This window comes from Beauveria bassiana, assembly GCF_000280675.1.
Source record: "Beauveria bassiana ARSEF 2860 unplaced genomic scaffold BBA_S00003, whole genome shotgun sequence".
In the NCBI taxonomy this organism is placed as follows: Eukaryota; Fungi; Ascomycota; class Sordariomycetes; order Hypocreales; family Cordycipitaceae; genus Beauveria; species Beauveria bassiana.
Genome location: NW_007930838.1, coordinates 434,841 through 458,973, shown reverse-complemented (window position 1 = coordinate 458,973; position 24,133 = coordinate 434,841). Strand labels below are relative to the sequence as shown.

Here is a 24,133-nt window from a genome sequence, read left to right as displayed (position 1 = left end):
TCTCTTGTTGATCGTGTCCGGGCCGACACAGATGGGCATCGAGCTGGAACCTTGTTTCCCAATTCAAGGTACTTCGTTCCTTCTGCTAGCCAGAGTGATTACGGAACACTCCCGTGTCGGTCCAGATCCGGCTAAGATGCTAGTAGGGCTGGTATTAGCACCTTGGATGTAGCCGGACTTTTGTGGTTTTGGCTGGCAACTGACTAGGCCCTCGCACCAGGCTGCTGTGGGTGACGCACCAACACGAGACGTGGAGAGGGGGGCCGGCTTTGCACTTTTAGCGTTGCAAATCTGTGCATGGACTGCTAATATATACACATCTCAGGGTCGGTTAATCCATTCACCATCGGCCGGTGTTTTCGCGTATTTTTCATCCTTTTGGTGTCCTTGTAATTAGCTAATCCAGACTGCCCCACTTACCCATTTAAATGCCCGTCAGCGCATGCCCAGCTGTCACCTGTAGGCTGTAGGCTGTAGGCTGTAGCCTGTAGGCAGCCAAGCACACCAGTCTGTGTCATGCGGCTCACACCTCACAGCGGGGTTGAAAGGGTGAAGCGCGTCGCTTGATCCATTCAGCTCGTGACATCACCCTGAAGGTGTATTGGCCGGGCCAACTCGTCCCGCCTTCACATGCCACAAGCTTGAACCCATCGCTAAAATTACCTTCGCATCATCATCCCGCCCCCTCGACGGACAAAGACACAACCGAATCTACGCCTTGATGCACTGGCGGCTAAAGCTTCGACACGTTATCCGCACCTACCCCGCCAAACGGCCGCTTGCGCGGCCCAGCCAGCCATGTCCACAAGCATGTCGCTATTCACCGCACAGCTGCATCCCGGGCGAGCCTTGGGCTTTCTAGGTTGGTGTACTGAGTGTTGCACATCTTGCACCGTGTTGGCTGACTTGCGCCAGTTCTCGGCGCTTCTCTCCATGATGTCCTGACCCGGCTTAAAGCTGAGCCGCAGCGGTTTCCCAAGATGGACATTGTGCACTCGACAGAAAGACCCGTCAAAGATCCAGTCTGCATCTTGCTGCCGCAAAATGGCATACGGCTCCGTTTTGATGGCCCCGAGCAGCGGCTGCGGCTGATCGAAATTACCGACTTTACCAAGAATCGCATTACATTCAAAGACCGCGACCTGGTGCGGCTTCCCAACAGCACCTCGGATCCGGGGTCGCCTATCCCTGGCGAGTCCTCTTCAGGCCCGACCTTTCGACACATATATCAGCGCCTGCTAGGCCCGACCTATGCCGGCGAGTTCATCCCGTCGTCGAGCAACAGGCAGGGCATGGGCATCTACGTGCTGTCGTATCCCGGAGTGGCTTTCAATTTCCCCATGGCAGCTTCCGCATACTCCCCCGATAAGGATCTTGTTTCGCTGCTGTCAGCCTCGTCTAGCCAAGTTGCAACGTCCATGGCCGTCTTCAGCGGAGAATCTTGGGCCGATGCTCGGCCCACGCTGTGGACGGAAGTGCTGCCCAGCGTCAAATCGACTACTGTTTTTCCAAGGACCAAAGACGTTTATCCTGATGAGGTGTCACTAGTTCGAATACATGGAGGAGGCAGGCTGCAAATGTTTCGCAAGTGGACCAATAGCGGTTTTTGCATCCAGCTGGGCCAGACTACCCCTCAGGACCTCGTTATGGAGCTGGGGCCCCCAAACGCCATCTACCGGAAGAATGACGAGAAGATGGATGTTCACCAAGGACGGGTAGCAGGAACAGCGAGAGGCAGAAGCGACGGTGCTGATGTGGGTCGCGCGGAGGAGATGATGACGGACACGGATCAGTCGTCGATGAATACGGGCTCGGACGATTCCGACGACGAGCGAGCCGTCAATGAAGAGAGTGCAGTCAATCCTTCGGGGGAATGCTTTTACAACTACTTCTACATGGGTTTTGATGTGCTGCTTTCCAAGCCCACAGAGCCATCCAAGGCCGCACCTGGCCAGTCAAACGGACTCTTGGATCCCATGGCGGTCAAGATGCACCACGCCGATCGGCTGGTAGCGACCAAGATTGTGCTGCACGGAAACATTCCCGGGTCGTACGAGTTTAACCGCCACAGGCGCTGTCGCTGGGAGATTGTCTATCCCGGCCGGGAGGACCAGGCGGTGACGTCGGAGATGGAGTTTGAGCACGTCGAGGCGTTGATGAACGAGACGTGGGCGAGCGAGCTTGTCAAGGGCAAGTCCCAGGCGCGGCAGCGGGGTATGGTCCTTAATCGGGGCTGGGGCAACAGTCCGGGCAGCAGCTGCGAGTTTCTGGGCGGATGGGAAGAGAGCGGCGCACGGCGCGCCGAAACGAACAGTGATTCGACGACGACGCTGTACGGGTTTCCGGGGCTGGTATTTGAGGTGTTGAAGAATGGATACATTAATACGGTGACGATTTTCTGATTCGATGAGGCTGTAGGGCTATTTGCGGGGTTGGGTATGCATGCGAGCATTTTGCCTTGTCCTGTCGTTTGGATTTGAGGTTTTTTTCTGTCTTGCTTGGCGTTTTGATCTGGCGTTGAGGGGTTTTTCCCCCTTGTATATACGGCACAGACAGACATGGAAGATTGGTATCAATATATCATATTTTGAGACGTTGATTCGAGCGATTCATTAGGCTGTGTTGAGGGCCTTGAGGCTAGGGATGCATATGTGGGGAAAGCCACCTGATCGGACTGGGCACCTTGGCACCTTGCCACACGATGTGGTCGATCGAGTCACGAAACAAAGCTTTTCATTTCGACTGCGGCAACGTCCGTGCTTTGCATTAATAGTTGCAACGTATTCATGTCAGGGTTTTTTTTTCCCTTGGCTGCATGTCGCTGCATTTCACCGCAGGTGGCGTTTGCAGGGTAATAACATCAGGACTACCGCATTAGGCAGCTGAGGGGCTTGCTCCGGCTTTATTACCTCCGACGGGAAGGGCGTGGGTACTTTTTCCGGCCGTCGTCGGCGTGGCTTGCAGAGTCGTCACGACAAAGCTCATGACTAAGGCGGGCGAGCAGACTCGGAGACTTTCAATTTGTGACTCGGGGGCAGGATAATTGGGGGGAAAAAATGGCGGAATCTAGATTTCATATTGGTGGAATCGTATGAGCCCTACGCCATGTGTCATTGCCTGTTTTTTTTGTTCTTTGACTCGTTGCACTGCTAGAGTTCCGGCAGCGGCCCACCCGCCGTTTGTAACTTATTAACTCGGAATGGGCGAGATCCACAACGGGGGGTTGCTGCCATCAGCGCAAAAGTGACGAAGAATGATGATGAATTCTTACGAGGTGAAATCAAGGCTGCAGGGAATATTTTGACACGATGTATATCGCCATTTAAATAAAATGGATTTTCTCTTTCTCTAGTATAAATATCAAAAAGGTGGCTTGAACAAAGAAGACCTCGCGAGACGTCGGAGGTCGGAGGTCGGACATCCCACTCCCGTTGGCAGTACAGATGTAGGAAAAGATGGCGAACTTGGTCCTTGCCAAAGTGGGAAAAGTTATTAATCCTGCCCCCACGGCGCATCCACCACGAAACGCTTGCCCATGCTAGTCAGTCACTGACCATTGATATTTTTTCCTCTTCTATAACTATTGGACGGTTGGCTATTGCCCTTTAACTCCTTAATAATCCGTCGTGAGCCGTTCAGCATTCCGCTCTTATTTCTGCACAAGTTGAACTTGTCTTTTTGCTGTCGCACTATGCAGGTCGCACACGACAACACTGCATGCTGAGACAAACACTGGCTCTATCTTGAAAAGGAAAGAGAAAAAGAGAAAAAGAAAAAGAAAAAGAAAGAAAGACTCGCCGCCATGTTGCCCAAGACTCACCGTCGCAGTGTAGACGGCACCACGACCAATGTCGATATAAATAAGAAAGCAGACGGCTATGCGACGACGCTTGAGACATCCGCCACTCTCCCGTCACCGACCCGAGACAATGTCTCCAGAGACCAGCAGCACCAGCATTTCGCCGAGGCGTCCTCCGCCACCAACCGCTCGTCGCCGCCGCCCTCGACGCCTCCCGACGGCGACGACGGCGCCGAGTTCCCCGAGACCGCCGACGCCGCCACCACCACCACCCCCGAGGCGCAGCGCACCAAACTCGAGACGACGCTCGTCATGGTGGCGCTCTGCATCGCCCTGTTCCTGGCCGCCCTCGACATGACCATTGTCACGACGGCCGTCCCGACCATATCCGCCCACTTCCAGTCCACCTCGGGCTACGTCTGGATCGGCAGCGCCTACATGCTGGGCAGCGCCGCCCTCGTGCCCACCTGGGGCAAGCTGTCGGACATTTTCGGCCGCAAGCCCATCCTCATGACCGCCGTCGTCGTCTTCTGGGTCGGCTCGCTCGTCTGCGCCCTCAGCACCAGCATGGGCATGCTCATCGCCGCCCGCGCCCTCCAGGGCGTCGGCGGCGGCGGCACCATTGTCCTGCCCAACATTTGCGTCGCCGACCTCTTCTCCCCGCGCAGGCGCGGCGTCTACTTTGGCTTCCTCGGCATGATTTGGGCCCTCGCCTCGGCCATTGGGCCCATCATCGGCGGCGCTTTCACGCAGAGGGTCTCGTGGCGCTGGTGCTTCTGGATCAACCTGCCCTGCGGCGGCCTCGCTTTTTTTATCCTCCTCTTCTTTCTCAAGCTGCACAACCCCCGCACGCCCGTCGGGGCTGGCCTGGCTGCTATTGATTGGGTCGGCAATGTCCTCATTATTGGCGGCACCATCATGCTGCTCATGGGATTGGAATTTGGCGGCAGCCAGTTTCCTTGGGATTCGGCCACGGTCATTTGCCTGATTGTATTCGGTGCCGTCACCATTGGCATTTTCCTCGTCTACGAATCGCGCGTCGCCAAGTTCCCCGTCATTCCTATGCGACTGTTCAACACGACAACTAGCATCGCCACCTATGTCACCTCGTCGTTGCACGCCTTTACCTTTATCTCTGGAAGCTACTACATGCCTCTGTATTTCCAGTCAGTCCTCGGCGCCAACTCGCTACTCTCTGGTGTCTATCTGCTGCCCTTTGTCTCCGTCATGTCGCTCATGTCTGCCTTTATCGGCTTCTTCATCAACAAAACTGGCAAATACAAGATTGTCATTACCAGCGGCCTGGCCTGCTCCACTCTTGGCTTTGGACTTTTTACGTATCTCGGTGATCGTCCTCACTGGGACCGCATTGTCCTCTTTCAGATGATTGCCGGCCTGGGTATCGGCCCCAACTTCCAAGCTCCCCTCATCGCTCTACAGGCCAATGTTGCGCCTGGAGACATTGGCGCCGCCACGTCTAGTCTACAGTTTGTACGCCAGCTGTGCACAGCCACATCAGTCGCTGTCGGCGGCGTCGTCATTGCCAACAGGATGCAGGCTCAGCAGGGCCACCTGACGGCCGTGCTTGGCGCCGATGTTGCCCGCTTGTTTGCAGGTACCGATGCCGCGTCCAATGTGAACCGTATCAAAGAGCTGCCGGTGGATGACCGTCAAACAGTAAAGACTGCCTACTGGAACTCGATCCAGATCATGTTTGCCGTCTTTACGTGCAGCTGTTTCCTCGGGTTCCTTGCTAGTTTTCTCATCAAGCAAAACACCCTGTCCAAGCAGCATACCGAACACAAGACCGGCCTGCAGACACTCACGGCTGAAGTCAAGGGGAAGAAGGAAAACAGCGATGAAGAAACCGGGGAATTTTCTCCCATGACGCAAACGTTTGAAAAGTAAAATTGCATGCGCGACACCGTTTTTGGAGTCTCAACTGCATATATCCGCACCGAGACTCAACTTGGTGCATTCTTATAGACATGTTGTTGCATATGCATTGAAATAGTGGAGTATTTGATTTGGTGCTTTTGATCTTGCAAGAGTCTCTTTTTTTTTTTTTTTTTCACTTGCATGTAAATATCGATACATTTTGGTATATACTATCGCCGTTTGAATTGTATTTTATTTTATTGTTGCATCGCGACCACGCTTGACCGCTACCTCGATATCCGAATAACTATAGACATGACGAATGTAGTTACCTAGGTACCTAGCACACCTAGGTAGGCAGAAAACACCCACTCACTTGCTTCATCTCAAAGAGACAGACAGTGGCACAGACTTGACAGAACTGAGCTGTTTTGTAGATGTATGAGGAATTCCGAGCCGTCATAATCCTATGTATCTTGTTCCAGATAGCGCTGCGGTGCTTGCTGGCTGACTCTGGACGGTTGCTGGGGAGACGCAGCTAGTCCGTGTTGATATCCGCCGAGTGGCTCCACACTAGCAGCCAGTTATCGTCAATTGACTTGACCCGTTTGTGCAGAAATACACATGGTGCGACCCAAGAGCACAACACCTAACTTATTAATTACCTACCTTTGATCCAGCTGCTGCACAGAACCCCTCCCTGCCAGTGCACACATACTGTTCGAAACCCTACGCCTACTTTGCTCTTTGCATACTGGGGGGTTAATATCAATGCTCCATCTAACGCGAACATCTCGAGCATACCATCTCGAATAATTGGCTCGGCGGAAATTATACCAGGACACAAAACAACATAGCTTTTCTCACCATCCCGCCCTCCTCTCCGGCGTCCCGGACGCGTCGCAATCCGGGACCAGACACGAACAAATCGATCAAGCTGGCTCACCTACGACAACGCTCCGACCGGGAGCTAAGCCGGTCAACAATGAGCTCGAGCGTGCGCGTCTCGAGCCGCCCCGCCGTTCGCTCGACGACGAGAACATCGACCGCGCGCCACGGTATCCGCGCCGGCGCAGCATCGCCCGCCGACTCTCTCATGTCCAACATGACTACCAGCGCAAAGCGCAAAGAGCGCGACTACGAATTGGACACGGGTTCCCGGATGAGTACCTTTGGCGGCGAGGAGACCAACATTAACGTTGTGGTCCGCTGTCGCGGTCGCAGCGCACGAGAGGTCAAGGAGAACAGCGCTGTCGTCGTCAAGGCTGACGGCCTCAAGGGAAGCCAGGTTGACCTGTCCATGGGCCCCAATTCGTTGAGCAACAAGACATATTCCTTTGACCGCGTCTTCTCGTCCGCCGCAGACCAGGAAATGATCTTTGACGACACGGTTCGACCAATCCTCGACGAAATGCTCTCCGGCTACAACTGTACAATTTTTGCGTACGGGCAGACGGGCACAGGAAAGACGTACACCATGTCTGGCGACATGACGGAGACGCTAGGCATGCTGTCTGATGAAGCTGGCATCATCCCGCGTGTGCTCCAACAGCTCTTCAGAAAGCTCGAGCTTGACGAGACGGAGCACTGCGTCAAAGTCTCCTTTATTGAGCTATACAACGAAGAGCTGCGCGATCTGCTCTCGGTAGAGGAGACTGCCAAACTCAAAATATACGACGACGCGTCGCGAAAAGGGCATGCCGGCACCATGGTCCAGGGCATGGAGGAAAAACACATCAAAGGCCCGAGCGAGGGAATCAAGGTGCTACAGGATGGCAGCTTGAAACGCCAGGTCGCCGCCACGAAATGTAATGACCTCAGTTCACGAAGTCATACCGTTTTTACCATTACCGCATATGTCAAAAAGGTCAACGAAAACGGTACCGAGGATCTTATCAGCGCGGGCAAACTTAATCTTGTTGATCTTGCGGGTAGCGAAAACATTCAGCGTTCAGGTGCTGAAAACAAGCGTGCTGCCGAGGCTGGCCTCATCAACAAATCGCTGCTGACTCTTGGTCGCGTCATCAACGCCCTCGTCGACCGCAGCGCACACATTCCCTACCGAGAATCAAAACTCACCCGACTTCTGCAAGATTCCCTTGGTGGCCGAACAAAGACTTGCATCATCGCTACACTTTCCCCCGCGAAAAGTAACTTGGAAGAAACGATATCGACGCTCGAATATGCTTTCCGCGCAAAGAACATTCGAAACAGACCACAGCTCAATGCCATACCGAAAAAGATGCTTTTGAAAGAATTCACTGCTGAGATTGAGAAGCTCAAGACTGAATTGATCGCTACAAGGCGGCGCGATGGTGTCCATTTGTCAAATGAAATGTACGAGGAGATGACGGCGGAAAGCGAGTCGAGAAGAATCGTGGCCGAGGAGCAAGGTGCCAAGATTGAAACTCTTGAGACGAACCTCCGAAATAAAACGCATGAGCTGTATTCTTTGAACACTTCGTTTATGGGACTGAAGAAGGATCACGAGGGCACTCGGTCGCAGCTCGATAGTACAAAGGGCCTGCTTCACGATGCAGAAATGGTGCTCAAAATGACGCGCAAGTCACTTGCCGAGGAGACTGAGCTACGCAAAGCCCACGAGGCTACGGAAGAAAAGTTGTCCAAGATTGGCGGTGAACTCATTCATAAGCTCCAAAAAACAGTTCACGACGTCAGTGGACTACACGCGAAGAACAAGCGAAAATCAGATCTACAATCTATCAATAGGGCTGCCTGGAGCACTTCGCAAATACAAGTCTCCGATGTCACGTCCATGGTGGAGCGCCGCGTCGCCGACTTTCAGGATGAACAAAGCGAACACATCAACAGTATCTCGACACGCATGGCGACGTTTGTCGAGGAAGAACTCCAGAAGCTATCGACTACACAGGCTTTTCTCGACGAACAACTCAGCGCCTTTGCCGATTCAAAGAAGCTTTTGCTAGCTCAAAAGCAAAGTTCCAAGGATGAGATGGATGAGGTGCTCGAAGAAATCAATGTCATTCGTGACAGCGTGAAACACCGCGTGAGCGAGAGCTTGCAGGTAATCTCTGGCGCTGCGGAGAAGATTGCTGCCGATGTCGTTGCCGAGATGGGTAATATGCACACACACCTACACAACTCTTACTCTTCATTAGGCAAGGACTTTAAATTCATATTTGAAGACCTTGTTAAACACATCACGGCCCAGCGCAGCGAGTCGGACAACCTTCGGCGCCAGCTTCAAAACGCAACAAATGCGGCCGTTTTGCAGAGCTCTGGCACCGCGTTACGTATCCAAGAAGTCGTTGACGAAGAGCGACGACAAGCTGCAGAAGACCGCCAGAAGCTGCTCGCTCAGATTACGACTTTGATCAATACACAAGCCGAGACGCAAGAAGCGAGATTCGCTGACAAGGTCTCGCATATTCAGAAATCAGTTACAGAGTCCAGTACCACCTTGGAAGGTGCCGTTACTCAATACAATGAGGGCATGGACTCATGGGATGGGAAAGAAGGCGAACTTTTAGAGGAAGTCAAAAGGTCTCGCGAGCAACTCAAGACGAAGCTCAAGGATGATTGGAACACTACCAGCGAGCAGAGCACTGCGATTCAAAACACTGCCAAGTCGGTGCATGCCGAGACAGTGCGTGTGGTCGACGAGCAGATTGACGATTTGGGCTCCAAGATGCACGCACTCGATGACTTTGTCACTCATGCCCGCACAGAGAATACGACACAACACGAGAGCCACGGACAGTCGGTGCAAGCTCTGTCCAACACTGTTGAGCAGTCTTTTAGCAACATTTCGTCCCACTTCAAATCCATGCTCGACAGGGTCAAGAATGTTGGCGAGGAAATGGAGCTTGACACCAACGACATGCGTGAAGCGCTAGAACCGCTCGAGTCGCAACTGTGCCAGCCTTTGACGAATCTGCGTGAAAGCATCTGCAACACCACCCTCCAAGAGTACCAGCCAACGGGCGACACGCCTCAAAAGGCCGTGTACCAATATCCGACTGTCTTGCCGCGGACCAAAAATACTGCCGAGGGCCTTGTCGACGAGGAGGAGGAGGAGGATGAGAGTGTACCGGCATCGCCGCTGGTGATGGATCGCTCTACGGACCAGGACCAGACTGTCGTCTTTGCCGATTTGTCGTCGCCGTCGCAGCAGCCGGCGCCCCGTATCAAGGCAAGCTCCTCCTCGCCAGGCCCGTCAAACTCTGCCAAGATGGCAGCAGCAGCGGCGGTCCCGGCCCCGGCCCCGACCCCGACCCCCAGCGAAGGCCCCGTTACTGACCATGACCAGCTCGGCGCGAGTCTGCGCGAAGTCAACCCCAACGTGACGTCAAACCTGACGGCACCGGCGCCGCTGCTAGGGTTCGAGTCTCGCGCGAGCAGCGCAACGAACACCATGCCTCTGGAGAATGCGACGATGCCTCTGTTTAAGCGCAGCACTAGAAGTGTGCGCGGCGCGGCGGTTGTCAAGAGACCGGGCGTGGCGGCGGAGGGACGAGAGAATGTTCCGCCGTCGCTGACAACGGCGGCTGGCTCCAAGAGAAAGAGCCCACGACTCAAATAAAACACTTTTCTTTAAATTGATGCTCAGATGAAACCAACAACATCATCACCATTCGACAAGGCTCCTTGAAGAAGGGCTAGACACCCCGATGACACACATTCTACATCTTGTACACATTTATTCGAAACACACACGAGACTAAATCTTTTTTTCTACCAATTCTCACGACGAGGCGACGGCAGGGGTTGGACAGAACAAGCTCTCTTGTCGGGTTTTTTTCTTCTTCTTTTCTTTTCCGGCGAAGAGGGGAGGGAGATGCAGCGTTTTGTTTGGAACCAAAATAAAAATTGGTCGCTCCTTGTTCAATTCGGTAATGGTCACCATATACAGAGACATTCATGGGATGGGGTTCATTTTTTCGGCACTCTTTGGTTTTTGTTGTGGTTGTTTTTTTCAGCAGAGTTGGTTTCTATGCGCTTGATGGATGGATGGATGGATGGATGGACGAGTTGCAGTGCTTGTTTTAGATACCCCCCCTTTTTATTTTTTTCTATAAAAGTTTCTTTTTACAGACATTCATTCGTGTTTTCTTTGCATGTGCATTCTTTGCTATTTCAACTGTTTCATTGGGTGCTGCTGTTTTTTCTTGTCTGCATGCGTGACGGTGCACTGGGGCTTGCGTTTCAACAATTGAAAAAGAAGAGGGATAAAGGCAGTGAGTGATTGTGATGGAAATTACAGCCTGAATAGTAACATATTTTGTATATTGTACTCTCTCAGACTTTGTTGTGCATGCCCACTTAGATGGGGGCTTGGATTTCACTTCGTTGAAAGAAGTAGCTTCTGATATCCAAAAGATGGCTTGTGCCCTAGTAATTCGAGTCCCCTAGTAATTCATCTACTCAGAGTCCCCAGAGGATCCAATGTCCGCCTTCTTGGCCGGACGATTCCCCGGCGGTGTCGGCGACCGCGCAGTCCCCCTCCTCTTCCTGCTCAGCACGTCTTCGCCGCGCCAGCCTCTGCCCGGGTTAATGGTCCGCAGGAACCTGTCGACGTGCACCGCACCCATTGTCTCGTCGTCGCTGTCCTCGTCCTCGGCCGCGCCGCCGCCGCCACCGCCGCCGACGGCATCCTGGTCGCGCTCGAGGTGCATCAGCCGCATGTGCCGCCGCAGGTTACTCCCCCGCGTGAAGCCCACTGCGGCGCGGTCGCACGACGCCACCGGGCAAAAGAGGATTCCCGCCGCCGAGCGCGACCGCGAGCGCGAGCAGGACCGCGAGGAGCCGCCAGGCTGGGGGCTGTGCGGTGAGGTGGCGGCAGCGACTCGCCGGCCTCGGCGCGAGGCACTCGTGCTTGCTTCGCGGCTGGAGCGCGCCAGAGATGCTTGGCGGGACGCGATGCGGCGCTGCCGCAGGCTGGCTCTGGGTTCGCTGTTCGCATCGCTATTGCCGTCGTCGCTGTCGCTGGGGGATGAGGACAGACGAATGCGTTCCGGCCGGTAGGTGGTGGTGCGGACGCTGGCGCTGGCCCGCGCTGCGGGCGCCTCGTCGATTTGCGTGAGGACCATGCCCTGCCCGAACAGGTTCGCGCAGCGCTGCGTGGTGCGTGCGATGACTTGCGGTGGGAATCCGGCGAGCGCGGCGGCACCCACCACGTCGCTCCAGTCGCGGAGCCCCCATCGCCGAATCTTGCGCTCTGCACTAGTCCTGGCCTCCTCCTCCTCTTCATCATTGTCCTCGTTGCTCATGCGGTCTCTATCGTCGCCGTCGTGCGATTCCGGCTCTTCGGATACGGGCTGGCTTTGGAGCCTGCGCTGCTCGCGCGCGACGCGCTCGTCGCCCTGCCGTAGCCATTTGTCAAACGCCGCCTCACGATCCTCTGCGGTGGCGGGCAGGCGTCTGTGGCCGCGTTTTGCAAGGCGTTGCTCCATTTGCTCCTGTGTTTCGCCTTGCTCGGGTATGTGAACTATCCTAGGTCGCCCGCGGCGTGATCTCGAACCGCCTGGAGAGGCTTCAGACGAAGGTTGCGGTGGGAGTCGCGGACGGCCGCGACCGCGCTTTCCAGTCGGCGTTTGGGCTGCGTCTGATCCATCTTCCGTCTCCGTCTCCGAAGAGTCGGACAGGTAGCTGAGACCAGCCACGCGTGCATTGTGTAAAATGGTGAGGGTTTTGTCCATTTGTGTTAGGATGTGCTGCACGGATGGCTTGAGCAGTGACGTCGACAAATCATCATCCGTTGAGACGACGGGGTCTAACGTTCTGCCGGCACTTTTCTTGCCGCTCCGTGAAGTGGACTGCTCATCGTCAATAACAGATACATCAGTGGCCTGCCTCACGGTGGGATGAGACAAAGGTTCAGTCTCTGATTCGTCAGAGGGCTCGCTGCCTTTGTCGCCTAGACGAGGCGAAGCCGGAGTTTCGATGGACGGCTCTACTGGCTGAGGCGGCTTACGACGGGAAAAGCGCTCCTTCGCGAGCCGTAGAATCGTGGCTGTCAGTTCTGCTCTCAGTTCAGAGCTTGGCGTAACCTTTTCCTGGCGCCGAAGAGTAAACTCATCATCCCCATCACCTTCGTCCTTGAATAGGCCAGCGGGCGGTATATGCTTCTGCCGCATGGGCCAAGCCGTCCACGTCTTTGGCGGCACCCAGACACCCTCCTGTCCATCCTCCCGTCCATCCTCCTGTCCATCCTCCTGCCGGTAAATTAGTATGGGGATATAAAAAATCAAGGCTGTCTAAAAGATAAACACCTTTTTAATGGCCAAGTCTTCGGCAGACTCTGGATTCGTCGCGCGTTTCTTCAGCGCAAAGGCATTGTAAAGGTGCACGCCCAAATCTTCATCCTGCAATTGCTTCATTGAGCGCCAAAGCATGCGCTCTTCCTCAGTCACGTAACGCCAAGTCGCTTTCGATCCTCTCCAGCGGTTTGGTCTGTTTTCGTGGAGCTCTTCCGATGCGATAGAGGCGATCTCGACGCTGTCGAGATCCCAGTTGGCCTCGTGTTGCGACATCGTGGCGTGGTGGAACTGTCATGCGCCAGGACTTGGTTGAAATCTATATATCTTGTTTAGATTGCGCATGTGACAACTTGTATCCTTGATTTCTTCATTTTAAAGAGCTCTCCGGTGATAGGCGGTGGCTGTGAGGTGAACATCCGTGGTGTTGCAAGGTGAAAGCGCAACGGGGTTTTGCCAGCCCCACGTTGAATAGCTTGCTTGGTCTTGGATGCTGAAATGCCAACCGCCAAACCTGAAGTCATGACTGCTAGCCATCATCACACTCTCGCAAGGAACTCTTGGACTGATATACTCTGAAGATCCTTCATCGAAAGATTGTATCATTTAGAACATTTAATCTATGAGTTTTGCTATACAACACAAGAAATGCAGCCCAAAATTACGCCGATGCCTCCTTCTTCATCTTTTCCTTTTCTAGTCTCCTTCTCTTTGCTCGCAACTTCTCATCAGCGGCACTCTTTTTGTTATTCGTATACTGCATCTGTTCAAACAGCTTGCGCTTCTTCTTGCTAAGCATGCCCTTGGCACGCTCAAGGTCCTCGGCTTCTTCACGCGACTTCTTGGAGTAGGCTTTGCGGGCGTCCGCCTTGGCCTTGGTCTTGGCATTGACCTTCTTGGAGTCTACAGAAGTACCCTTCATCTCGGCTTCCAGCTCCTCTTGACGCTGTGCGGCTTCGTCTTCTTCTTCGTCTTCTTTTTCCTCGTCCTCGTCAGCATCTTCGTCGTCCTCTGCATCATCCTCTTCATCGGCATCCTCGTCGTCCTCATCGGCAATATCCATGCCTTCAGCAGTCTCGTCAGCATCAGCATCCCCGATCTCCTCATCGCTATCGGCCTCAAGAGCCTCATTTTCGGGCTCTTGCTCCTCGAGAGGGACTGTGGGATCGTACGCGCCCTGCACGTTCTTCACAAACGGACTCAAGTGAGGAGGCAGAGAAGCGCCCGGAGCATACAAGTGTGCCTCCTTGAGCTCGCCATCATTGATGCTATCCCAGACCCATTGAGGTTGGATGTATATGCGACCAGGGACACGCTGGTTTTGTGTCAATTTTTGAGAAGTCTGGTTGTCTTCGCCGTCGACGTCTTCAGTAGTGACGGTCTGCACAATGGGTCTATCGACAATATGATGAGTAATGCAAGGATCCAGCTCGTCGGTGGTGAAAGCACCGCCGCCGAGAGTGGCATCCCAGCCAACACGCTTGCAACCAAAGGCCTTGAGGATGAATTCGAGAGGTTGGCGGGGAGTCTCGCGAGAAAGGTAGAAGGTGAAGTTGGAAAAGAGGGAGCCTTGACCTCTGCCACTAGCAGCGGGCTGCAGCAAGACGTCACCGCCTGGCGCAGCAGGCTCAAATTTGTCGAGAGCCCCAGAGTTGTCTTCCTCGTCTTCCTCGGCGGCAGCTTCATTGCCGTCGCCATTGGTCTCGCCGGCGGTCAAGGTCTTAACAACCTTGTTGACAGCAGCCTGGACCTTTGGGTCGGGGCGATGGGCAATGTCCTCCAGCTGCTTCTGCTCCTCGCCGCCGACTAGAGTCTTGCCCTCGAGGGTGAAGGCACCAAGCTCGGCAGCATTCTCGTCTTTGACTAGGTCGAACTTGGGAGGATACTTGAGGCCGACTGAGGTGTATAGTCTGAAGTTGATGAAGCCGAGTAGGGTCATGTAGAACTCGATAAAGGTACCCATGATGCGGAAGTCGACATCGCCAACGACGCGCTGAGTAAACTTGTAAGGAACTAGCCATAGAATCTCTTCGCCCTGAATATTAGCCTGATAGTAGATACCCTTGATAGAGAGAAACGACTTGGTGAGGCTGCGGGAGACGATAAGATAGTGCTGAAACTCGAGGCAGAGTCTTTCGCATCGTGCAATCATCTTTGCCGGAACGGTCGAGGTGGAGGGCAGATTGGCGAAGAGGAAAAGCATGGACAAGCAGTCATCCAAGTCCCTCAAAGCATCAACAAAGGTAGGGTAGCGTTCGCGGACGACATGGTCGAGAGTATAATTGGGCTTTCCAGTCTTTTCAGGACGGGCAGCGTTGCTGTCGAGACGAGCGGCATCGCTGACATCGCCACGGCCGAGGGCCTTGGAGATTTTCTTCTCAAGGGCTTTTGTGTCGCGAAACTTTTGCACAAGAGGCTCGTGCAAGAGGTACTGGATATCCTTGTAGTAGTAGAAGGTGGTCGAGGCCGTGGACGACTTGGAGACCTTCTTCTTGCTGCGAGGCTCGCGCGGGTAGATGCCCTTCCAGATGCAGAGCTTTCGAAAGTCGGGTAGGCTGAGTTGAAGTTTTCGGATTGCCTGGTTTCGGGTGACAAAGTTTTTTGAGGCGCCGGTCTCGCCTCTCCTCTTGATGCGAGCCATTGTGAGCGGTGATGGTGGTTGCGAAGAATTGCCTTGAACAACCTTTTTTACAACTGGCGGGGCGCAAGAAGTCGCGGACTGCGCTCGACGGCCCGTTCAAAAGTTCAACTTTTTTTCGCTAGAAAATTTCGTGCCGGCAGCCACCGCCTTAGCATGCTTCTAAGATAGGACTAGCGTGATCTGCTATGGCCGCTGTTGGAGCGAGCGAAGCAGAGGAGCTACCTCGGTGCGGGATTCGCGAGTATAGGAGGAATAAGAAGAATGCCAGGGGGGTTCATTATTGTTGGCTTGTCGTAGAGCCACTGTCTACTAGTTCACGTAAACCAATGCTTTCGTTTACCGTCACCAATGGCAGCCATATCGGAACATCGATGGGATGGATGCCCCGCTATATAACTGACACAGGTCCTGTGAGCTACTGGGATATGAAGACCGGTGTATAATTACGAAAAGGTGCGTTGCAATCTGAATTACAATGGATTGCTCAGTTTCTGTAATTCACGTAAGATTTTTTATTCCTCACATTTCCCGGATATTTCGCTTCGATATGGAAACGGCCGCCCATCTTGCTGGCAGCCGACTGGCTAACGCGACCCGCTAGCGCGACGACGTTGACAGGCAGGGGCCAAGTGGCCTTGACACTCTGAGCAAGCAAGCTCTCCAAACCTCGAGCTGCTCCCCCGTTGCTCCCGCGTCCGCTCAAAAACCTACCTAATCGCCACGCGGGATCATGCCATGACCACAACCATGGCGCTACGGAACAAGGCTGGCGTCTTTGTCGGCGCCGCTTTGTTGCGACTTTTCTTGTTCACCGCGTTCCCCCGCCTGCCGGACCTCTTGACGGGCCGCGTCGAGATCTCGACCCCCGTCACCAGCTTCAGACGACGTGCGTATCTCGACCCCCCCTCCCCTCTCCCCCCGGCAAACTCGATCCATTGCGCGAGCGCAAGCCTTGACGATTTTTTTTGTCTCGCAGAAGCTAACATGCCCACCCTCGGTGTAGTACAAGAGGGTCTGTTTCTATACAACCACAACGTCGATCCTTACGATGGTGGCGTCTTTCACCAGCCGCCTCTGCTGCTTCCGCTTTTTTCGCTGCTTCCCGATGTGAGAGAGTGGCCCATCTTCACAGCGATTCTATATATCCTCGTCGATCTGCTGAGCGCCAGCGCTCTCTCTACCATTGCAGACTCGGGCGAAGCCGGCCAAACAAAACATTATACCTCACCGCGACGGGCCAAGACGACCTCGGGCGTGTTCATTGCCGCGGCGTACGTTTTCCACTTCTGCCTTACTTGCGTCGCATCCGACGGATTCTGCTCCCTGGAAGCTAGATGCTAATCTCAATTGACAGATTCTTATTCAACCCCCTCACCATCGCTACCTGCCTCGGCCGCACGACCAGCGTCTTTACGACATGCGCCGTCCTCCACGCCATCGCCAAGGCGCTCTCCGGCTCGGCCTTGAGCGCCATGGTCGCTCTGGCATTTGCCTCGTATCTGTCAATGTATCCGATCCTGCTTCTGCCGCCGCTCATTATACTCGCATACGATCGTCAATCCGCGAGGCGTGCCATTGCCAGCGCGCCGACCTTTACCGCTGCGTGCCTGGGCACTGTAACCACCATCCTCGCGATACTGTTCGGCATGTCCTTTGCGCTGACAGGTAACTCCTGGGCTTTTTTCGCACGCACCTATGGCATCCAGCTGACCCTCTCGGACCTGACCCCCAACGTCGGTCTATGGTGGTACTTTTTCATCGAAATCTTTGACCCCTTTCGCGCCTTCTTCCTCGGCGTCTTTTGGCTGCATCTTGGCGCCTATGTTGGCGGTCTGTCGATTAGATTACGCAAGCAGCCTCTTGCAGCGCTCTCGGTGCTCTTGGGCATATTTGCCATCTTCAAGCCATATCCCTCGATTGCGGACACGACGCTGTTCCTCGGCATGCTCCCGCTCTATCGCCATCTGTTCCCGCTGATGCGCTACAGCTTTGTCGCTTTGGCGATTGTGTTGTACTCGTCGTTTTTGGGCCCTGCTTTTTACCATTTGTGGATATACGCGGGCAGCGGCAACGCCAATTTCTTTTACGCCATCACGCTGGTTTGGAGTTTGGGCCAAAGTCTGCTTGTCAGTGACTTGGCATTTGCGGTGCTGAGAGACGAGCTCGACATTGAGAGACCCGATTTGATTGGCAAGGAGATAAAGCAAATGTAGCGATGAGGTTGATCAAAAATACAAGAATTTAGAACTGGAATGATGCACAAGACTAAGCGTGTGGATAGTATGACGAGGGTCTCGATCCAGCTGTAAGATCATAGGCGCATGAATGGCGTTAATAAAAGTACAAGTACATTGTCTATCCAAACCATGCATGATTCACAGTACATATTATACAAAATAGGAGGGGTATAAAACTTTTGTGTGATCCTTCATCCAAGCAGCACGCTCAGTCAACCTCTGAGTCAATGTCGACAATCTGACCACCTGTTCCAGCACCAGCGGCCATGGGACTCGCAGCAGGCCGAACAGGCCCAAGAACACTATCAAGCATGGAACCGAGCTCGCCAAACTGACTGAGACGAGAGCTACCGGATTTATACGAACGCCAAATCTGCAAGCGGGCGCCGAACGGGGCGAGGCTGCGGTACCAATACACCAAGTAGCCAAAGGCAGCGCCGCTGAAGAGCAGCCCCGTCGCTAGCGACACGCTCCGTCGGTCGATGCCGACAATTTTTCGTTCATAGCGGCGGCGTGCCTCGCTGGCGTAATGCTCACCGAGAACGGGCATGTGCCGAACAATAGAGTCGAGCAGTCTGCCAGCGGCTGAAAGATGGCCGCGCCGTGGCGAAGGAACCCACACAATACTGCTTGTTGATGGAAAGGCGTTTGCCAGTACATCTTCAACGAACGAGGTGATGTGTGGAGCGTGTTCTGCCACCCAATCCTTCAAAAACGCCCGAGGCACGGGGGCCTTTAGCATCAGAACAAGATAGCCAAAAGCCAGACAGTCCAGCGAGGTTAAGCCTTGCCTCGTGCTTTGCTCTTGAAAGAAGCGCGGCGGTTTCTCCGATTTTGATAAAAGAGTTTCCAAGGTGGCCAAGCAATTTTCGGTCAGACTAAAAAGGCGAATCGCAACGGCTTGCTCAGGCGTCATTTCCTCCTTGACCGTGTTTTTGTGCTTGGACGTTCCTGGGAGATGCTTGCGAAACGTTTCCGGCAAGGCGTCTCTGCCCGCAGTGAGATGCAGACCGCCGTGAGGATCAAAGTCCGTGTCGAGCTCTGCGAGGCCGAGATGCTCGACGCGCTGGATGGCCTCGGCGCGGATCAGCGGCGGCACGGTCCACGTCAGGGGGAATCGGAGCAGCGACGAGTACGCGGGCCGCGTCACGGCGGACCAGTTGGCCGCCGAGACGTAGAGAGAGATGTCGAGCAGGGCCGAGGCGTGGATGCTGAGAAAGGCGCTGTAGGCAGCAACATCGGCCCGCTGGGTGGCGTCCAGGTCGCGGTCGAGAGCATCAGCCGGCGCCGCGTTTGAGCCGAGGTATCTTACTATCGCGGCGTAGCCGCTCGTCCAAACCCCGTCATGGTTCAAGGCGGGAAGCAAGCCTTGGGAAGCGGAGGAATCGCAGCAAAGGTCAGCAGGGGCAATTCTTCAATGTTTTCATATATGCAAGCAGGCTTGGAGAATATTGATGAAGAAATGCGATGCAGACGGCGGCGCGTACGTATTGAAGCCCACAGGGTGTGTCTATATGTGTGATGCAAGGGAAAACAGATGAACGGAACATACCTGATGGACTCACTGAGGTGTCGTTGCTCGGAACGATGCGGTAATCCTGAGAATCCCGGACCGCATTGTGTAGATATGTGATGGCAGCGATGCATTCGGCATCAATAGAGGGGGCCCCAAAAACTGGGCCCCAAACGTGTAGCTCCAGCATCACGCACTATAGACCTGGAGAGTCTGGCAGCTGTCGTGGATGAAGCAGGTGCGATGATGAAGCCTTCTTTTGATACGCGCGGATGGGGTGAACAGGGGATCTGGCTGCTTGATAAATTTTAGCGGGGCAAGTATTTTGCGATGACCGCGCAGCCTGGGCAGTCTGGGCTTGTCGCCCCGTAAGGATTTTTTTCCCCTCTCATAATTATTGATAAGATATTAGACTCTGGCGCTTCATCTGCATGTAGTGTCACGTATTAATATGATTGATTAGTGAGATTGTTCCCCATGTCAGATCAGACCAGGTGTGCTCCTCGATCCCGATGTTGAAAGATGCTCGCGCATACACTGTTCAGCTCGCTCCCTTCCTTCATTAAGCCTGTCAATTAAAACTTTGGAAAATGATAATGCTTCACACAGAGAGAACTTTTTCCCCAATTTCAAGTTGAACCTTTTCAGTGTCTAGTTTTGAAGTCGGGGGCCTTGCAACAGCTCGTTGCCGCTGTCGGTGGCTTGCCACTGTCCCCGCCTGACAGCCTACAGGTGCCTGCTATAGTTACTGCAAAAGAGCCAAGCACTTGATCATAATACACCAAGGCCAATAATCATATAATGATTCCTGATTATGGCTATATGGCTAAAATATTGTTTATATAGTGGTCCCGATATTAGAGGGGCCTTGTTTTTCTTCTTTCAACACCCACATGGTTCTGCAGTCGCAGCCGCAGCAAAACGACTTACACGCCCTCGCTCGCCTGATGGGGGCTATAGATACCGCAATCTGAAACACGTATTATGGAATTTCGATGTATATGGTATCAACTGATGAATACCAAGTCATCTTCATTATTGGCTCCGGGGCGATGGCCGCTGCGACACCTCCTGCTCCACGTGACGCACTGCCACCGTGATGGCACAGCAGCCTAAATGGCTGAGCGATGGTCACGCCGATCGAAGAGGGGTAGAATTTGGCGACCATGATATCACGTTCCATTACAATCAAATCAGCCATTGAGATTGTACGGTTTTGACTTGATGCATTTTCCAGCCACAACTGTTCCCCCGACTGACAAGTGCAGAGATAAATAAACGGCAACAAAAGGGGGGTTTGTTGTTCCAACAATTTGAAGAAACCAAGTACGATCGCGCGCGACCGCAGAATAACACTATCTCGATTAGAATATGAGGTCTCAGATCATACGATTTACACTGCCATCAGATGCTACCGTCTCAGTAGGCACCTTTGACGACTTGCGCGATGCAGTGGCGAAAGCCGGCGCTCTCAGCCAGTACTTTGGCTACTCTGTCTCGATGCGAAAACCCATGCGGACACGGAAACGGAGACACGAGATTACCTGGATCATACGTAAGTAATATCTCTGTGGATCTGAAGGGGTAGCATGTCCCATTTTGCCAGTTGATTCCCAGTGAAGAGAAGACCGAGAACACGACGAGTAGTGTTGATTAACTCGCCGTTCTTTGCTCGAATAGAGTGGCCGCAGGAACCGAAATGGGACACGCCCCTGCGTGAATCGTTCCGAGAGCTCGTTGACGGCGAGATTGCCGATGCGACCGTCGAGATGAACGGTAGCAACCACGACGACTTGCTTTCGGGACTTGATGCTCCCGTGTGCGAAGTGGTACGTGTTCAACGTTTTAGCGCAGTTGGCGCACCGTTTTAGTCAAGGGCCGTGCGTGCTCCTCGACGATCAATGATGGTAGCTAATAATAGAGGCCGTCGTTTGGCAGGCGGCTCTACGATTCAAACAGCACACGCCGGTTCTGGACGATGCCATTCTTGAATCTGTGCACAAGTTGTATACAGACTGCTTCGACATGCTAGGCTTTGTCGGCGGCGACTGGGGCTTCGCGACCAACACGACACTTGTCAAAGGCGAGACGGGGCCTTCTTCTCTGCACGCCGTTCGTCTGCCGCGAATGGACAGGCTGCTGTCGGTTTTCATTCTTGGGTGGGAGAGCATTGAGGTAAGGTTTGGCATTCATCTTTGCTTTACTGATTCTCTGGTCTCATTAATCGACTGATCCGGACTGTCTAGTTGCATGAGGACGCGACAAAGACGGCACTATTTGCCGAGGATCTTGGCAATCTTGGTCCACATATAGACAGAAGCAGTGGTGGGTGGTATGTCACGTTGCAAAAGCACGAATAAACGAGGTTCGCCTTCACCGTGAGGTACAAGGGCGACATGTATCTTTTTTAATCCGGCAGCCAGCCAAACATTTACTAGTAAACGGCCTGTCATCGAGTCATGGCCGATTCCCCAGAGCAATTTATCGCCTAACGAAAGGGAAAGCCGCACAGAACCGTACGCCCTGTTGTTCAGCTCGCGGCGTTCGGATTTGCCAGGCGAGGGAGGGTCGGTGGGTGACCAGTCAAGTCCGCTAGACGTCCAGAGACCGTGAGGAACAGGTACTGGCTTCACATGACCTGTCCAACCCAGAGGCATGTTTGTCTTGCTCATTTCTCATGAACTTAATTTTCCCAACCTCCTCCTGCTTAATCGTGAATAAACTCTATCGGCATCTTGCTTCATCACACTGCGGGTGGCTGTCGTCACAACTCATGCGACCCCAGTCCCTGGGCACACGTCGGATGAACCAGTTCGGGCGAGTCAGGCGGGCAAGCCACCCATGTTTGGGCAGGGCGCACTGTCAATCCATCCCCGAAACGGTTTTCGGGGCTTCAAGTTGCCAGACGACTAGGTATTTTTATGTGGCGTGATGCTTTTGGCAACAAACGACAGAGTATCGGCGCCCAAGCAATCTCGCTAGACCGGCAGAAAAGTTCGATCGATGCATAATCGTCCCATTTTTGTTTTTTTTTTTTTTTTCAGCTGGAGCCGGTTCACAAAGTTGCCAAAAGTTTGTAGATTGCCTCTGGAACTGGATCGGTTGAAGAAAGGGGAGAGATGACAAAACGAGCGAGGGGTGGCGATTTTTTTAGTGTAATCGGCCGAGTTACCAGCGCACTTGCCTCAACGCAGACTAGTAGGAGCAATCCAGGAACACGAACCAGGTACAGGAGGCTTAAGAGAAAGCCAAGTCGGGAGACGTGGCAAATCTCAGGGGTGGACTACGCTCGGGAAACAAGTTGGAAGACGACTTGAAGCTGCTTTGTGGAGTATCATCTCTTGGTTCTTGCATAGTTTAATTCTGAGGAGAAAGAACCTGCAGAAGTGGCTTGTCGTCTTCTGCAGTCATGAAATTAAGAGTTTCGACAGCAGGCCGTTTCCGTGCACACCCTCCCTGCTCTCCGCAGTGTCTGATATCGTGGTCGCCGATGTGGGCTTTTTTTTTTTCAGGGATCCGGTCGCCGCGGTGGATTGCTGCAGGCAAGGAGATTGCCATCAACATGTCTGAATTTTTCTCAAAGCCATCGTGATATTCCTTCATCCCTTGCCAATTTACGGAGTACTACCTGCTGTGTTGGAACTCGGCAGCCACGACATCCCGGCATATCTCACGATCCCGGATAAACGATATAGGCAGGATCAGGTATATGCAGTCTCTTCCCCCTTGGAGTAGCACGCAGGTTCATCACGGGCGGGGCGTCGTGCAGTAATATCATATAGTTATTATTTCAGGGAGAGGTGTCTGCATCGCAAGTAATCAGCGAAGGCCGAACAACTGGAAATAGGGGTCGTGATGATTACGAGAAATGCGGTGTAGTTGCTAGTTTGGTTACTTGTACAAAAAGTCCGAAACATGGCTGGAAGAATGTATCCCTTTTTTTTTGCCACTGCTTTGCGTCAAAGCCCATGTCGCAAGGGAATATTACGATAATACTGGTCATTTCCCCACGTGCAAGTATAAATCTTATTAAGAAAGAAAAAAAAAAAGAGCATCCCACCAAGGCCCCCTGTCCGGTACATCAGCCACCGCAAACTGGAAATGAGCGGTACCAATGAGCAGTCCCAGTACCACAACGTCATCGATCGGCGTTTTGGGGAGGGGATTGATGAAGCGCTTTTTCTCCTGTCGGGATTTTTTGTTCTTGTTTTTCTCTTCGTCGGACCTCTGTTTTCAACTTGAAACACCCGGGCGCCGATGGACGCGCGATGCCCGTTTTCCTCTTCCCTGTGAGACTGCATGCAAGCCACTTACTTGCCCCATTGGCCAAGGGCAACAACATGCATAGTCCCTTTTCAGGCGTTTCCGATGGGCTGCGCGAACCAATTTCCCTCTTTCTCGGCCTTTTGGTCTTTTGTCCGCAGAACCTTTTACCGATTTGAAGAACTGGCCGCGCGTGTGACCTTGTTTCAAACGACAGGGCGTTGCGCGCGCGCGCGCGCAACGCCGCACAGCAGAGACAAAAAAGGGCTGCGGAACTGACGCCGCATGCTTCTACTCAGTAGCCTCATCTCGTTGCCGGACCTGCAAGGTGCCATTGTCACTTTCCGGTGAGGCGTTTTTTTTTATATCTCGCACGCCAAAGAGAGCAGGTCTCATCCGCTCTCCTTGGCCTACATGACCACATTGGCATCGTGACGTTGAGACGCACGCGGCCATTGCCCCCCCTCTCTCTATCTCTCTCTGTAAACAGCTGTAAAGTGGCTTGCAAAGGCCGCTGGTGGATGAACAGGTCCCGCCCAAAGAGGCAGCTCAGCCGGCGAGACC

At 53.6% G+C, this 24,133-nt stretch overlaps 8 protein-coding genes across 8 annotated transcripts; 5 read left to right on the top strand and 3 right to left on the bottom strand.

The window, feature by feature from the left end:
- Nucleotides 1–798: 798 nt before the first annotated feature.
- BBA_01380 (UPF0183 domain-containing protein) lies at nt 799–2,402 on the top strand (the record flags this gene model as incomplete). Its single annotated transcript, XM_008596477.1, has 2 exons — nt 799–862; nt 916–2,402. 2 exons carry the CDS (start codon nt 799–801, stop codon nt 2,400–2,402), a joined length of 1,551 nt encoding a protein of 516 aa, XP_008594699.1.
- Nucleotides 2,403–3,802: 1,400 nt separating this feature from the next.
- Nucleotides 3,803–5,707, top strand: BBA_01379 (major facilitator superfamily transporter; the record flags this gene model as incomplete). The annotated part of the gene is made up of 1 exon (XM_008596476.1): nt 3,803–5,707. The coding sequence occupies one exon, from the start codon at nt 3,803–3,805 to the stop codon at nt 5,705–5,707; it is 1,905 nt and encodes a 634-aa protein (XP_008594698.1).
- Nucleotides 5,708–6,662: 955 nt separating this feature from the next.
- On the top strand, nt 6,663–10,241 carry BBA_01378 (kinesin motor domain-containing protein; the record flags this gene model as incomplete). The annotated part of the gene is made up of 1 exon (XM_008596475.1): nt 6,663–10,241. The coding sequence occupies one exon, from the start codon at nt 6,663–6,665 to the stop codon at nt 10,239–10,241; it is 3,579 nt and encodes a 1,192-aa protein (XP_008594697.1).
- An 838-nt stretch (nt 10,242–11,079) lies between these two features.
- BBA_01377 (RNA polymerase I specific transcription initiation factor) lies at nt 11,080–13,191 on the bottom strand (the record flags this gene model as incomplete). The annotated part of the gene is made up of 2 exons (XM_008596474.1): nt 11,080–12,873; nt 12,931–13,191. The coding sequence occupies 2 exons, from the start codon at nt 13,189–13,191 to the stop codon at nt 11,080–11,082; spliced, it is 2,055 nt and encodes a 684-aa protein (XP_008594696.1).
- Nucleotides 13,192–13,576: 385 nt separating this feature from the next.
- On the bottom strand, nt 13,577–15,556 carry BBA_01376 (pescadillo development protein; the record flags this gene model as incomplete). Its single annotated transcript, XM_008596473.1, has 1 exon — nt 13,577–15,556. One exon carries the CDS (start codon nt 15,554–15,556, stop codon nt 13,577–13,579), a length of 1,980 nt encoding a protein of 659 aa, XP_008594695.1.
- Nucleotides 15,557–16,303: 747 nt separating this feature from the next.
- BBA_01375 (GPI transamidase subunit PIG-U) lies at nt 16,304–17,769 on the top strand (the record flags this gene model as incomplete). The annotated part of the gene is made up of 3 exons (XM_008596472.1): nt 16,304–16,442; nt 16,560–16,827; nt 16,911–17,769. 3 exons carry the CDS (start codon nt 16,304–16,306, stop codon nt 17,767–17,769), a joined length of 1,266 nt encoding a protein of 421 aa, XP_008594694.1.
- Nucleotides 17,770–18,001: 232 nt separating this feature from the next.
- Nucleotides 18,002–19,496, bottom strand: BBA_01374 (metaxin, putative; the record flags this gene model as incomplete). Its single annotated transcript, XM_008596471.1, has 2 exons — nt 18,002–19,161; nt 19,346–19,496. The coding sequence occupies 2 exons, from the start codon at nt 19,494–19,496 to the stop codon at nt 18,002–18,004; spliced, it is 1,311 nt and encodes a 436-aa protein (XP_008594693.1).
- Nucleotides 19,497–20,677: 1,181 nt separating this feature from the next.
- On the top strand, nt 20,678–21,666 carry BBA_01373 (uncharacterized protein; the record flags this gene model as incomplete). The annotated part of the gene is made up of 4 exons (XM_008596470.1): nt 20,678–20,861; nt 20,987–21,135; nt 21,266–21,481; nt 21,553–21,666. 4 exons carry the CDS (start codon nt 20,678–20,680, stop codon nt 21,664–21,666), a joined length of 663 nt encoding a protein of 220 aa, XP_008594692.1.
- Between the last annotated feature and the right edge of the window lie 2,467 nt (nt 21,667–24,133).